The sequence below is a fragment of the Ranitomeya variabilis genome, chromosome 4 (assembly GCF_051348905.1).
Source record: "Ranitomeya variabilis isolate aRanVar5 chromosome 4, aRanVar5.hap1, whole genome shotgun sequence".
Lineage (NCBI taxonomy): Eukaryota > Metazoa > Chordata > Amphibia > Anura > Dendrobatidae > Ranitomeya > Ranitomeya variabilis.
Window position 1 is genome coordinate 418400393 of NC_135235.1, and position 16958 is coordinate 418417350.

The following is a 16958-nucleotide window of genomic DNA, read 5'->3' on the forward strand; positions in this document are numbered from 1 at the left end:
CGTGGAGAGCACTGTGCAGGAGCGGGGGATGTGCAGAGCGCTGTGCAGGAGCGGGGGACGTGGAGAGCGCTGTGCAGGAGTGGGGGACGTGGAGAGCACTGTGCAGGAACGGGGGATGTGGAGACTGCTGTGCAGGAACGGGGGATGTGGAGAGCGCTGTGCTGGAGCGGGGGACGTGGAGAGCGCTGTGCAGGAGTGGGGGACGTGGAGAGCACTGTGCAGGAGCGGGGGATGTGCAGAGCACTGTGCAGGAGCGGGGGACATGGAGAGCACTGTGCAGGAACGGGGGATGTGGAGACTGCTGTGCAGGAGCGGGGGATGTGGAGAGCACAGTGCTGGAGCGGGGGACATGGAGAGCACTCCTGGGAAAAGCAGACAGACACTTCTCTGCAGGATGTGGCGGAGACACAGACAGGCCCCTGTGCATGAACACAATATGTGCCCGTTGCAGTCGAATAGCTCATCAAAATACACAATTCCACCTGCTTTGAAGATGGAATTGGGTCCCCTAACCTTTTGGGCCCCTACTTGGCTGCACAGGTGGCATCAATGATATGTTTGTTCCTGCAGACACCCGTCTTCTCTACCAGGGAATATAGCGGGGAACATGCTACAGTCAAAGTGAGGGTGCTGTGCAAGATTGGGGGTCCTGGAGTGATTGTGGGAAAAGTCAACAATCACTTCTCTTCTCTACCAGGGTGTATAGAGGAGAACATGCTGCGGTCACAGTAAGGACGCTGTACAGGCTCACATCCTGTACTCATCTCAGTTTTGCGGCTATATAAAATGAAACCCCACCATTAGACTCCTATTTGGGAGATCTGTACTCTAGATAAAGGGTACGGATCTTTGCACCTATTTAAGCGCACTTTGTTACCTATTTTGAAGGCAGTAATATAGGGTAATTGATCCTATTACAAAATATATCCAAATTTAATTTCTAGCTGAAAAATGGAAAAAAAAAACAAGTTTATATACACTTTAATGTACATCATTACTGCCCCTAATTGGATTTGCATATGCATCTGTTCACCTTTTTGATAAGGTTTATTCGGGGACTCCTTTGGTAATGGCACAACTGTAGGGGTCAGAGGTGAGACCGCAGGAAGTAAAGGTGTATTTGTTTGTGCAGGTACTGGATCTGCTAATATGGGAACTGTGGGTAAGATTGGAGTTTCATGTTGAACAAATGGGAAAAAAGGTGTCGAAGCTGGAACCCTTGGGAAAAAAGGAGGCACAGCTTGCATTGCTGGAGGGAAAGTTGCAGGATAAGCAGCCTGTAAAACATAAATAACAAAGATCACAAAGTATATTGTTCATTTTAATGTTGCTAACTATTCGCAGCATACATATTGCCATTAATGGTACCCACATCATGTTGGTGGAAAAGGCTTGCAATAAAGCATTTCACTCATTCCAGTCTTTGAAAATGAGAATCATGTTATGCCCTTGATTTGTCTTCAAATCTAGTTACTACCTTGATGGCTCTGAATGCAGGATGTGCCTCAATAAGGCCGCCGTCACACATGCGAGTTTTACGGACGTAAGAGCGCAGAAACTACGTCCGTAAAACTCGCATAACATACGGCACAATGATTCTCAATGGGTCTAGTCCTATCAGCCGTATATTACGGATCCGTAATATACGGCGTTCTACGGCCGTACAAAATCGCAGCATGCTGCGTTTGTCAGCGTATTGCGCAAAAAAATCGCCAATGAAAGTCTATGGGGGCGAGAAAAATACGGATTCCACACGGACCAGCAGTGTGACTTGCGAGAAATACGCAGCGGTGTTAGTGAAAAGTCGGTAATTCAATTGCCGGCTTTTCATTTCTCCTGCCTAAACCCGACAGGATATGAGACATGGTTTACATACAGTAAACCATCTCATATCCCATTTTTTTTTGCATATTCCACACTACTAATGTTAGTAGTGTGTATGTGCAAAATTTCAGCGCTGTAGCTGCTAAAATAAAGGGTTAAATGGCGGAAAAAAATTGGCGTGGGCTCCCGCGCAATTTTCTCCGCCAGAGTGGTAAAGCCAGTGACTGAGGGCAGATATTAATAGCCAGGAGAGGGTCCATGGTTATTGGCCCCCCCGTGGCTAAAAACATCTGCCCCCAGCCACCCCAGAAAAGGCACATCTGGAAGATGCGCCAATTCTGGCACTTGGCCTCTCTCTTCCCACTCCCTGTAGCGGTGGGATATGGGGTAATGAAGGGTTAATGCCACCTTGCTATTGTAAGGTGACATTAAGCCAGATTAATAATGGAGAGGCGTCAATTATGTCACCTATCCATTATTAATCCATTTGTCTGAAAGGGTTAAAAAACACACACACACATGATTTAAAAGTATTTTAATGAAAGAAACAAACAGGTTGTTTTAGTATTTTATTGTTCTCTCAATCCATCAGGAACACCCTTCGTTGGCAAAACAATAAACACACAATATACATACCTTCTGATGTCCTATCACGTCCCACGAAGTAATCCATCTGAAGGGGTTAACTAATATTACAGGCACGAGCTGCGCTAAACCACTCGCTCGTGCCTGTAATCCCCGGGTGCTGAAAGGAAAGCAGAGTGATCTATACTTACATTCAGTTGCGGTGATGCGCCCCTGCTGGATGTTCTCATGAACTGCAGCCTGGGAACTTTTTCCCACGCTCCAGGTCATATGAGGACATCCACCAGGGGGCGCATCACCGCGACTGAAGGAAATGTAGGTCAATGACCTACATTTCCTTCATTCGCCGGGGAATTACAAGCACGAGCACAGCTGCATCTGCAGGGCTCCTGCTTGTAAATTATTTTAACCCCTTCAGATGGATTACCTCGTGGGACGTGACGGTTCAACAGAGGGTATGTATCTTGTGCATTTATTGTTTTGCCAAGCGAGGGTCTGCAAATGGATTGAGAGAGCAATAAAATATTAAAACAACCGCTGTGTTTATTTCATTAAAATACTTTTAAATCATGTGTGTGTGTGTTTTTTAACCCTTTCAAACAATTGGATTAATAATGGATAGGTGTCATAATTGACGCCTCTCCATTATTAATCTGGCTTAATGTCACCTTACAATAGCAAGGTGGCATTAACCCTTCATTACCCCATATCCCACCACTACAGGGAGTGGGAAGAGAGTGGCCAAGTGCCAGAATAGGCGCATCTTCCAGATGTGCCTTTTCTGGGGTGGCTGGGGGCAGATGTTTTTAGCCACGGGGGAGCCAATAACCATGGACCCTCTCCTGGCTATTAATATCTGCCGTCAGTCACTGGCTTTACCACTCTGGAGGAGAAAATTGCGCGGGAGCCCACGCCAATTTTTTCCGCCATTTAACCCTTTATTTTAGCAGCTACAGTGCCCAAATTTTGCATACACACACTACTAACATTAGTAGTGTGGAATATGCAAAAAAAAGGGGATATGAGATGGTTTACTGTATGTAAACCATGTCTCATATCCTGTCGGGTTTGGGAAGGAGAAATTAAAAGCCGGCAATTGAATTACCGGCTTTTCACAGATATCGCGCTGAAGTAAATATAAATACAGAATATATATATGTGTCTCAATGACATATATATATATACTGTATATATGTTTTCCCGAACATTTGAGCACATAAATCCATTAGATGTCGGTTTTGCAAGCCTGCGAGAAAATATCGCAGTACGGATGCCATACTGATTACATACGGAGGATGCCATGCGCAAAATACGCTGACACACCCTGCCTACGGATCACTATTTTGGAAACATTTGTCCGTATTACGGCCGTAAAATACGGACCGTATTGTCTTACGCCAAGTGTGACGCCGGCCTAATACTACAATTGTTTTATTTCAGTGTGGAAAATCTGTGTTTAGATTTAACATCCTATACATTATACATTAGGAGTCTTGGTCACTTAAAGAGAATCCGTCATCAGGCTTTTGCTACCTGATCTGAGAGCAGCATAATGTAGGGGCAGAAATCCTGTTTCCAGCGATGTGTCCCATACAGGGCTGCTTAATGTAGTTTTTATAAAATCACTGTTTTATCAGCGGGAGATTATCAGTAGAGGACTGGTAAACCTGCTGCCAGGTAGCCCAACCACGCCCCCACCACTGATTGGCAGCTTTCTGCTTATGTGCATAGAAAGTTGCCAATCAGTGGTGGAGGTGGGGTTATACAGAGCTCAGCACTCTCAACTACCAGATAGATCTGCAGCAGTGATTTTGTCAAAACTGCAGCAACCAGTAAGTGACACATCGCTGGAATCAGGGTCTCTGTTTCTACATTATGCTGCTCTCAGATAGGGTAGCAAAAACCTGGTGACAGTTTTTTCTTATTAATTATTCCTGTTTAATTAAGAGACATGTCAAAAATGTAACAAATCACAACCATATTGTTGTAGATAGTATTTGCTTCATTATATAGACTTACATTATCATACAAGGGTCTTGGGGGAAGAATTGGCAATTGGTTAGGTCCTCCATATGGAAATCTGGTTAAAAAAAAAACAACTGAATTTCTAAAAACCTGCACAACAGCCAAATGATCGGTCATGATTCTAATAATTATCCACAACAATGTCTCCACATATGGATAGACACATAGTCAGTATAGTCATAGTCATAGTCACTTTTCAGGTCAGGTAGGATTAGTCATGCGAATAGTAATTGTATCCATATCAAGTTTCAAAACTGATCCTTAAAAACAAAAATCTGTGTTGAAACAGTTGAAACAACTGCACAACATATAATATTATAAATGATGTTCTCCAGGACCTAAATATTAAAGGAAACCTGTCACTCGATTCATGCTGCCCAAACCGTGTGTTTACACAGGGAGAGACCTGTCAGTCATCCGGAGTGCGAAGAAGCTGGCAGGGGGCCATGCTATATAACGCGCCAATGCGTTAGAGAAAAATATACCTGGCAACAATTAGGCAGTCAGGTTCTGATTCGTGCTAACTGGGGTTTTGGTTGCATGAATCAACTGGCAGGTTCCCTTCAATGGGTTATGTTTCGGCCATACGCCATCAATGTTTGATCTACGAGGGTCAGACTCCCAGGACTGAGGATAGAACTGAGCTATTGTATCAGGAATAGTTTCCTGTTCAGACTAGTGGGCACTTTCCCAGAGTAAAGATGAAAGGAAACCTTGTGCTTGCCCGGCCAATGGGGCCTCTTTTTTATTTGGCAGCGGCCCCAGAGGTTGATCCTCCTCACCAGTCAAACACAGATTATCAATGTCTGCATTACGTGACGGAGTCCATTCATCCAACAATAACTGTTTTGATAGACAACATAATTAGAATAAAATAATTCTTTCCTTACGGAGTATTTACAGCCTCTTTTAGTTCCAGCAGGTCCATCTGTGGGTACATAAAGTTATTGTAGGATGGTGGTGGTTGTTGCATGTCTCCAGTATCTGCAATTTAACGTAGGCATGGTTGTCAATGACATGTGCAGAAACATAACATGAACTTCTCATCAATAAATTCTTAGTAATGAAATTCACCAATCATCCCAAACAATGAATTTAAAACTGAATTGACTTCTTAATCCATATTTATGCTAATTACCCATCTCCTAAAGGAGAACCAGTACTTCCTCCGATGCTAAACCATATTTAAAGGGTACTGTGAGAAGGTCACAGGTAAAATACTGGAGGGGAGGAACGTGTCACTCAGGATGTTAGCCTTAGTGATGTTCACCTGGAAAAATGCTCCAGCATTCTAAGTGCTGAGAGGGGATAATCGGCCACATTAAGGGATGGGTTTTTGTGAACAGTAAAGAGTGGGAAGGAGGCTATTCCCTGTATCTCCACCCCAGGGTGTGGTTCAGAAGATAAATGTGGAGCCTATGGACTCATTCAGTGTGTCTGAAGACAAAATCTCCAAAGCTGTGCTCGTGTTAGAGAGAACTGAATCGTGTGTTATTTTTTACCCTGAGCAGACGAATCCCCACAGCCACACAGACTGTACAGTATGCTATTTTGTTTTCCCCATTTTGCCCGAAGAGCTGTGTTAATTTACTTGACGTTGCACTGGTTTATGCAGTATGTTTTAATAAAGCAGTTGAAAACTTAAATGGAAAGTATTCCTGTGACTACATCTTTGAGCAGCTGAGTGAGCCGATCTTCCACAGTACCTATACTTACACATAAGATTTCAGAATAAGTTGTGATGTGTTTGTACATGAGGAATAACACTATTTCTTGCCACTACATAACGTGTATCCTGCATTTTTAACGAGTTTTTCCCCACTGCAGGTCCTATCTCTAATATTCAATTTGGCTCTGAGCTAGTGGGTAGAGACTATTTGCTTTTCCTATACGTAACACACATAGACATGAGGTATTCCCGCTCTTATTTTCTTAGGAAGCACACAGACAGAAGCAGCCGAGGTTTTAAAAGGAGTATCCCGCTGTGCTGAGCAGTGTAGCTGTGAATCCTGCCCTGGGATGAGTAAATGAAACTACAGCATAATTTCTGTCTCTTTATCTTGGCTTGTTTTGTCATTTTTTGCACTATGCTCCTCTCCTCCCTCTCTCCCACCTCCATAGACTTAAATATGCCTTGTAAACCAAAAAGAGGAAATCCGACATAGGGTCAAATAATTTCACAAACCATGTTAATTGACAGTACAAAAAATCTTTATTAGAGGCAAGAATTGGTGTGCAGTGGAAATACAGAAAAAGACGGTCGCACACACTAAAAATTGTTTACATAATAAAACCAAAGTATAACAATTGTATGTACTGAGAAACTTGTTTGATGCATTTGTGGGTAATAGCCATATAGCCACATGCTATAGTAGAAACCATACATGGATTTCTCTAGAATAAGATATCAGATTGCAGATATTAAGGTATCATTTTATTCAGCTTCCTATAAAATACATGCCCATTTAAACGGTTGGGGAGGGTTGATCCTACTGACAGATTCCCTTTAAAGGCCCATATAGCTTCACTTTCATCAATATATCTTTGGTGGTCATACTGATGTAAAGGAGTGGAGAAGAGGTCAACAACTAAAAATTGTATTCATTTTCCTTGGCTTTTTACCTATTTTGTTACATTACAACCTGTGTTTAAATATTTTTGTAATCTGATTTTTGTGTGATGTATCAGCACTAGTCTAAGTTGGTGAGGTGAGAAAAATATAGGTATAAATTAAGTTTATGGGATCAAAAAAACTAAAAATAGGCATGTGCATATGTATTCACCCCTTTTGCGATGAAGCCCCTAAACATTTCTGGTGCAAGCAATTACCTTCATACACAAGTGGTCAAAATTGTTGGTACCCCTCGTTTAATGACCGAAAAACCCACAATGGTCACAGAAATAACTTGAATCTGACAAAAGTAATAATATCTAGCTCCATTTATACAAACTTTGTTATAGCTATATTACTAATGAATTTGTCAGCTACACCCAATTAGACCTCTTACACCCCATTAGACCAATATGTTTTTTTCATCTAATTCTTTACAGGTTCTCTCAGGGTTAGAAGGGAGAGCTGAATTTGAGTGGGGGCGCCATTTGCGCAGGAATAGGGTGCCAACCTCTGCTGGTAGGTAGGGCTGTTATAGTAGTAGAGCAGGGGTAGGCACCCCCACTTGGTTTCTCTATCTAGTGTCTTTTGACAAATTCTTAATTGGGATGGTAATTTGTGAATTGCACTTTTTGGTAATTTTAGATTGATAAATTAAAGTTAATTTTTGATAATATAGTAAGTTAATTGGAGTCTTTTCTGTGAGTCTGATACCATTGTTGCACTCATAAAATAATCATTTTAAGCTGTGAATTAAGGGATGTTTTTCTGCAGCAGGGACAGAGAAAATGGTCTGAGTTGAGAAAATGATGGATGGTGCAAAATACAAGGATATTCTTGATCAAAACCTTTTTTCCAGTCTGTCAGTGATTTGCGACTGGGACGTAGATTCACCTTCCAACAAGACAATGACCCAAAGCATGCTGCTAAAGCAACACTTCATTGGTTTAAGGGGAAACGTGGAAATGTTTTGTAGTGTCCTAGTCAAAGCCAAGACCTTAATCCAACTGAATATATGTGGTCAGATTTGAAGATTGCTGTTCACCAGAGGAAACCATCTAAGTTGATGGAGCTGGAGCAGTTTTGCCTTTAGGAAGTTTTCAGTTATTTTTCCCTATTAGTTGTTTGTTTCACAATAAAAAAAACAAAACCAAATGTTCACAGTTGTAGGCATGTTCTTAAAATGAACTGATGCAAACCCTTACAAAATCTGTGAAATACCGGGTTGTGAGGTAGCAAAATACAGAAAATGGCAAGGAGGGTGAATACTTTTACACGCGACTGTATGGTTATATAATGTGTAAGCAGGTGCGGGAATGCAGTAACGCAGGGATTGCAAAACAAGGCTGTATAAGAATATTATTTAATTTTTTAACAAGAGAGATGGCAGTGGTCTTCTCGCAGGGAGTTAATAAACAATGAGCGATGAACATTAAATAAGGGGGGTTAAAGGATTAACTCAACAGTCTGATATTTAAATGGCACTTATCATAGTCTTCTCTGGTCCTTATCCACATACAGTCTGATGGGAGTTGGCGTACCGGCAACGGCCGGCGTGGTGTCATCAGAAGAATTCTAACAAAGCATGGTCCAGCTTCTGGCGGCAACGGGCTGTCACAGGTATTGCCCACTGAGCCCCTGGTCCATGAATCTGTGCAGCCAAAATGGGGAGCACTGCAGGAGCCTCTGTACAACAGGTGTGCTGCTGCGTGTCTGTCAGCAATGGGGAACGCACCTCAGGGTCCTGCATGTGGCACCCGCTCCTCCAAGTGAGCACTGTTCTCTGCTTAGCAGGGCGCACGGCGCTCTGCACACTCACTGGCTTAACGGCACGTATGAGAAAGCTCTGCCGTGGCTCAACTCCGTGCTGTCTCTCACACTGCAGAGTGCACCGCACACTTGCCTCTGCTCTTGCTGCCGGCGGGAAACTGAGACTTCTTTCCTGCACTTCCTGCACACTGCTCGGCTTAGCCACGCCCGCTCACCCCGGGTCATGGGACCTGTCCGGTCCCCTATTCTTTCCCCATGGCAACACTGGATGCAGCTGGAGCGCTCCCAGTTAGGGCAGTGGGGTACTCGGTACCGGGTCCGTTACTTCGCAGGGGGATGTCACGGTGGCGACCCGGTCCGTGACCCTTGAGACGTCCAATGAAAGGGAAAGGTCTTTAAAGGGGAATAAAGTTTATGTTCGTGACGCCACCTGTGGTATTCGGTCAGGGTGACCGACACTGCTTTGGGGTGTCCACTGGGGTGATGGAATGGCAGCTAGATGGTATACCTTCCCACAGGTGAAGTATGTCCCCAGGGCTTCCCAGTAGGTAGATAGAGGGAGATGGTGGATGGCGCAGTAAAGAACAAGGACACAGGTTTGCAGTCTTTTACCTGGTTTACTGAAGACTTCAGGAATTCACAGTCCAGAGCACAGATCACAGGACAGGCAGAGTCCGGCCGGTTTGGAGGCAATTCCAATGTCCCCTTATCCAGGTGGAAATCAGTAGCCTTCCCTTGCGCTGTAGTGTTGTAGTTCCTTACTGCCTATGGCTTCACATAAGGTCCTCACAGTTGTTAAGTCTCTCTCTCTGTCCCCCATATAGGATAGGACAAAACCCGTATGACGGGTGACTTGAGCCTGTTTACAGGATCTCTTAGATGATCCGGCTCCGTTAGTTGTCACTGCATCTCCTGGGTGTGGGTCGGGCAGGTAACATGAAATTAGCTGTCCTACCGGTCTCTGGAGCAAGGCATAGAGGTCCGTGCTCCCTCGTTATTCCGGCTACCGGGATTCTGCGCCTTAGAAGGAGGCAGCCTGAACAGGGCTGATTCCCTTCTAGTATCCACTCCTTTGCTAAGCTTCCCTCCACGCTCACTACAATACAATTCTCCTTCAAAATGTCCCCTTCTGGGAGCTGCAGCTCTGAGGGCATGCACAGCTCCCTGGACCCTCCGTCCTCATCAGACTACTGTCTGGAACTTTCTAACTTTCCCTACAGACTACCAGTTATATATATAAATGTGGGGAGTGACGTAATAAATAGAGCAGAAGCTCCCCCTGGTGGCCTGGAGTGTGAAATGTGTTGCATGTTTGTGATACCTGGATGCAGTTATCCTTCTTTGCCTCCAAATGTAATATCACTCTCCCCGAGAGGAAAGCGACATTACTGCGACGACCAGGACCCTGGGACATCACACAGCCTCGACAATTCTGGACCTGGCATAATGCAGGTACCCGCAGCACGGTCTTTCTCCTTACATAATGCATTGCCAGGTTTTGAAAGATGTTTTATCTATTTTGTGGCCTGCAGGACTTAGCTAACTAGTGGGTATGGTTAACTATTGGGACAGCCCATGGTGGGGGAAGTTACGTGAGCATAGAAAACACAGTTTCTTGTTGTTAGGCAGATAGGGAAGAGTATTGAAAAGAGAAGGATTTATAGTCCTAATATTAGCAGACTTGCATTGAAAAGGGTGTTCTGTGAGAAGAAGGGAAACCAAACTCAGATAGCATGTTCTGAAGTAAACAAGGATTAGGTGGCAAGTGAGGCCTACAACAAACGTTATCTATACTAGAGAAGAATATAAAGTGTAGCCAGACCTGAGGTTAATAGAGGAGAAGATGACCAGGCTGGGACATGTGTTCTCCTATGGGGAATTGAAGATGCAGTGGCACTCCAAGGAGGGTCCTGCCCTGCCATGTCAAGCAGCAGCATGCAGTCTGAAGTGACATTTCGCTAAGGTAACAGCACACACACCTAGCCAGGATCCACCTTTTTCTGTAGTGTGGCAGGGCGCAGATGCGACCAATGGCCATGGCCGCCCCATTGGTTACACTTACATTCATCGATGAAGCTGTAAAGTTTATGTGCAATTTGCAACAATAATGATATATAATGCAAAATACACTGAATATGAAATACATTTTCAAGAAATTCCGTTTCCTGGGTAACCAGTTCTTAGGTCAGGCAAGGAAAAATCCAAAGTGCTATGGGATCTCCCGGAGCCTGATAATTAAGCCACTCACTTGGGTTACTCTGACAACTGCTGAAATCTCACATACAGCTTTGTGTAGAATAAGACTTTTATTTAATAGGTAAACTTCTTCAGGTCTTCACATTAAACAGATGGTTTATGTAGAGACGTCATCCTGGGAGTGCTGTTCACAGAGTGATATGTGAACCATTTTCTAACATTGCAGGGTCTGTCACTCTCCAGACTGGATCCAGAGCAAAATAAAGCTAAATTCCAGCAAACGTCATCTAGGTAAAATGCTTTCGGTATTTATTACATTATTTTTACCCCTTCACCACATGCGCTGTACATGTACTTTGCATGTTGGGTCTCTCCCTTTGATATGAGCTCCGGCGCTGAGCCTGGATCTTTTACGGCACATGCCAGGTGAACAGATGACATGCTTCCCTAACAGCCGCAGGTGGAATCGCGATCCACCCACGGCTGTTAACCTATTAAATGTCGCTGTCAATCTCTGACAGTGGCATTTAACACGATTGCACAGGCAGCACGCTCATCGGCGTCACATGACCGTGGATCGCCGATGGGTTAGTATGACAACCCAGGGTCTGTAGCAGACCTCTGTGGTTGTCGTAGTCGGATTGCTATGAGCACCGCCTGGCTGCTGGCTATAGCTATAGCAAGTGAGCATTCATGATATGTTTTGATATGTCACTCATTACCTGCCCTCAATGTGTAGTGTGATGTTTGTGACCTTCTATCTGCCTCATTGGGTAGTGTGGGATCTGTCACTCTCTACCTGCACGCCATGATATATTTTGAACTGTCACTCTCTACCTGCCCTCCATGTAAAATGGTGGAGTCTGTTACTCTACCTCCCTCCATTTGTAGTTTGGGACCTGTCACTCTCTACTTGCCTTCCATGTGTAGTGCAGGGTTTGTTACTTGCTACTTGCCTCATTGTGTAGTATGGGGTCTGTTCTCTCTACCTGCTTTCCATTTGTGGTCTGGGGTCTGTCACTTGCTTTGTGCCTCATTGTGTAATGTGGGATCTGTCACTCTCTACCTGCCCTCCTTGTGTAGTGTAATGACTGTCACTTGCTACATGTCTCATTGCATAGTGCAGAATCTGTTCCTCTCTACCTGCCCTCCATGTGTAGAGCGGAATATGTCAATTACTACTTGGCTCATTGTGTAGTGCGAGATCTATCACTCTACCTGCCCACCATTTATAGTGTGGGGTCTGTCAATTGCTACTTATCTCATTGTGTAGTGTGGGATCTGTCACTGTGCCTCCTGTCCTCCTGGCCAGCAAATTGCAAACGAGTCTGTTGCTATGAAGGGTCTTTCCTGCAAGGACCTTAATGATTACACTGGTCAACAGCATTTTTGGTGCCAAAGATATTTCATCGAATTTAGGGTATTTTTGGGGTGCTGATTCTGAATATGTCATCAGTTTTGCCAGATTGGCTCAAGTTTTTGAGATTTTTGGTATCTTATTTATAGCACTTGTTGGTAAATGCGACGCATCATCTCATTAATTTCTTTGGATTAGAACTTGAACTGACCAGTTCTCAATATAGTTTTGTGTTAATTAGTGTTCTAAAAGTTTGTTCATAGCTTGATTTTTGCACTAACTTTATGTTGTTGTCTGTTTTCCAGTGAAAAGCATGAACTCATCAAGAAGAAGTTGTCTTAACGATCCAGACTCATTCTGTTACATTTGTGGTGAATACACACTGCCAAAACATAGAAGAAACATAACAGACTTCGTAAAAAAAGTGTATTTTGCCTATTTTGGGGTTATGCTTGGGGACCAAGACAAGTTTTGGGCACCACACATAGTGTGCAAAGCATGTATCGAATTATTACGAAAATGGAGCAAAGGACAAAGAAAAAGCTTCAAATTTGGTGTTCCAATGGTGTGGAGAGAGCCAAAAAATCATCATGATGACTGTTATTTATGGTAAACACAGGTACAGGCACATCTTCACAATGAGGGACAGGCCTTCTTGCAGATTCCATGTTACTCCCATTTTCGTTTCTTATGCTTATTGAATCCTTGCACTTGCACTGCACAGAAATAACAGTCATCATGATGATTTTTTGGCTCTCTCCACACCATTGGAACACCAAATTTGAAGCTTTTTCTTTGTCCTTTGCTCCATTTTCGTAATAATTCGATACATGCTTTGCACACTATGTGTGGTGCCCCAAACTTGTCTTGGTCCCCAAGCATAACCCCAAAATAGGCAAAATACACTTTTTTTACGAAGTCTGTTATGTTTCTTCTATGTTTTGGCAGTGTGTATTCACCACAAATGTAACAGAATGAGTCTGGATCGTTAAGACAACTTCTTTTTGATGAGTTCATGCTTTTCACTGGAAAACAGACAACAACATAAAGTTAGTGCAAAAATCAAGCTATGAACAAACTTTTAGAACACTAATTAACACAAAACTATATTGAGAACTGCTCAGTTCAAGTATTAATCCAAAGAAATTAATGAGATGATGCGTCGCATTTACCAACAAGTGCTATAAATAAGATACCAAAAATGTCAAAAACTTGAGCCAATCTGGCAAAACTGATAGCATATTCAGAATCAGCACCCCAAAAATACCCCAAATTCATTAAAATATTTTGGACACCAGAAAAAAAATTTTTTTTTGTTGACCTGTGTTATTTATTTGTTTTATCTAGAATCTAGATGGGTGTCCTTCGTCCTTGCCCTGAAAATAAAGTGAGTTGACAAATCTAATACCATAGAATTCACAATGGGGGAAATGTATAAAGGTAACCACCAGCACATTAGGAGATACAGAACACGATTTTGCTGAAATTTACACTACTATACCTTTGTGTGTACATCACTTGCATTCCCCACTTTGCTCTTTTGCGATAACAGTTTGATTGTGAGGTTTTAGATGGCTGACTGTGCTAAGAGCAATATCATTGATATTTGCAAACTTCGACGCAAAGAGGTTTTCCAGTGTGTTCATTTCTGAGCTATTAGAAGTGTCAGAAAATGAATCCCTACTAGCACAGTTTGAGCAAAAGAGGCAATATCTCTTGAGACGACACTATCTTGGGCCTATCATCCCTCTCATACTCAGGTTTTGCAAAACTTTATTGTCTATACACTGTTTGACAATATTATTTAGATACTGTATGAGGATTATCTAGGCAATGTATAGAAATGCTGAGGAGGCAACAGTGTTTGTCCAGACTCCCTCACTAACATTAAAGGGCACCTTTTAGAAACATTTACTCCCCAAACCATTAATATGGCTATGTAGCCATTTAAAAAAAAAAGTCAACTAGATTCCTTTATGACCCCCAAACAGGGGTGAACCTAGCCACACCGCTGCCTGAGGCAAACTTCAAAACAGCCCCCCCCAAACACATATACAGTACAGTCCCCTATAGGGCTCCCATCTCATATACAGTCCCCCCCATACATTACATGAGTGATAATAACTATTGTACAGTCTACAATGGGTCATAAATCAGACACTATAGTCCTCCATACAGTATTCTGGGCACCACAGTGCTCCATACAGAATAATGAGCCCCATATATTGCTCCATACAGTATTGTGGGCACCGCACAGCGCCCCATACAGAATAACATGTCCCATATATTGCTCCATACAGTATAATGAGCCCCATTTATTGCTCCATACAGTATAATGAGCCCCATTTATTGCTTCATACAGTATAATGAGCCCCACATGATGCTCCATACTGTATAATGGCCCCACAGGGTGCTCCATACTGTATAATGGCCCCACAGGGTGCTCCATACTGTATAATGGCCACACAGTGCTCCATACTGTATAATGGGCCCACATGATGCTCCATACTGTATAATGAGCCCCACATGATGCTCCATACTGTATAATGGCCACACATGATGCTCCATACTGTATAATGGCCCCATAGGGTGCTCCATACTGTATAATGGCCACACATGATGCTCCATACTGTATAATGGCCACACAGTGCTCCATACTGTATAATGGGCCCACATGATGCTCCATACTGTATAATGGCCACACATAGTTACTCTTACACACACGGCTGCACTCCGTACACCTTGCACACATGGCTCCGCTCCGTACTTACGCGGCTCTGCTCCATACACCTTGCACACACCTGGCTCTGCTCCGTACACCTCATGCACATGCAGCTCCGCTCCATACACTGAATACACACCCGGCTCCACTCCATACACATCATAAACACCCGGCTCTGCTCTGTACACCTCATACACACACGGCTCCGCTCTGTACACTTCATACACACACGGCTCCGCTCCGTACACCTCGTACACATTCAGCTCCGCTCCATACACCTCATACACATGCGGCTCCGCTCCATACACCTCCTACACATTCAGCTCCGCTCCATACACCTCATACACACATGGCTCTGCTCCGTACACCTCATACACATTCAGCTCCGCTCCATACACCTCATACACACGCAGCTCCGCTCCATACACCTCCTACACATTCAGCTCCGCTCCATACACCTCATACACACACGGCTCTGCTCCATACACCTCGTACACACTCAGCTCTGCTCCATACACCTCATACACACACTTACCATGGCAACCAGTACAGCAGAGTCCTGCAATCCATGGAGGTCCTGATCATGTGACCCCTGACTCCTCCTGTGACCTCATCACAGGTCCTGTTTGCACAGAGCAACCAATATGTGGTGTGCTGCTCTGCGGGTGCAGGGATAACTGGCTGATATTGCACACCGTGGGTGGTGACTAACCTAACGGTTAGGTTGTGGATTGTGAGCAGGGGCGCGCGCACCGCACTAGTGACACTCAGCAAATGTCAGGGATTATGGAGAGTCAGGACCAGGTGTTCTGACCGCCGGTCTGCCGCCCCCTGTCTTTCAGTGAGGACTGCCGCCTGAAGCAAAGGGCTCAACTTGCCCCATGATAGCGGCGCCCCTGCCCCCAAAGCACTGCTCTAACAGTGAGAAATTGTGTCTGGAAGTGCATTGGGGCATGATGATGCACCTCTAGCTCCTCAGCCTCATTTCCTATCTAGCAGCACCCTCCCCTCGCTGATTGACAGGTCAGTCAGCCAGGGACGAGTGCTGAAATACCAGGAGCCCTAATGCTCTTTCAGGCACAACTTCTAAACTTGAATTCTCACTGCTGCTAGGGCTTTGAGGTCAAAGGGTTGAACTAGATTGCCTTTTAAAGGCCTACACAACCATATTAATGGTTTTGGGGAGAAAACAGTTTCTGACAGCTTCCATTTTAACTAGTCCATGAACCGAACATTATAATAACTGGCCTTCTCAATCTAGTTTTTTGCTTCTAGATTCTAGATCATTTTGTAGCTCTCTTTTAGAAGCCAGCAAAATAGATTGCAGATATCCTGGAACTATGAGATATTAATTTAAAAAAAATGTAATCTTCTGGGAGGTCACTAGAAAAAGTGGAGACTTCCAGACTCCAAGAGAAGTTGACAAGTTATCCAGGCACCGCAGTAGTCTCCTGGTCCATCTTGGTGATCACATTTTATGTTTGTAGCACCAGGATGTCTTGTCAGATACTCATCTAGAGGACAGAAAAAGGTGCGGCGCCACACTTCACATGCCGCTCTAGTGCAAAAGACGTGTGAACAAATGGCAAGTATGACTGATGATAACTAGAAGAGTTATAAATCCTCACCCAGCCCTGTACTTGCCAACATTCTGGGAGGCTACCAGAAAAAGTGGAGACTTCCTGACACCGATAGCATTTGGCAATTTGTATAGGCACCCCAGAAGTCCCCTGGGACAACTTAGTGAACACATTTCATTTTTGTGGCACCACGATAGCTGGTCATCAGACTGAGTCCAGAAGTACTTGTGTGACACCCCAGGAGTCCGGTTGCCACAGTGGTATCGCCTGCCTCCCGGGGAGGGTGAT

General features: G+C 44.0%; 1 protein-coding gene across 1 annotated transcript in view; it reads right to left on the reverse strand.

Annotated features, from left to right (window-relative positions):
• The window catches only part of TOM1L1 (target of myb1 like 1 membrane trafficking protein), a 192343-nt gene that overhangs the window by 38480 nt on the left and 136905 nt on the right, over positions 1–16958 (reverse strand). The window contains exons 11-13 of the mRNA XM_077251358.1: positions 5325–5418; positions 4429–4489; positions 1034–1277 (exon numbers count right to left, since the gene is read on the reverse strand). Coding sequence (XP_077107473.1) covers positions 1034–1277; positions 4429–4489; positions 5325–5418 — 399 coding nt within the window. The remainder of the gene's footprint in view (positions 1–1033; positions 1278–4428; positions 4490–5324; positions 5419–16958) is intronic.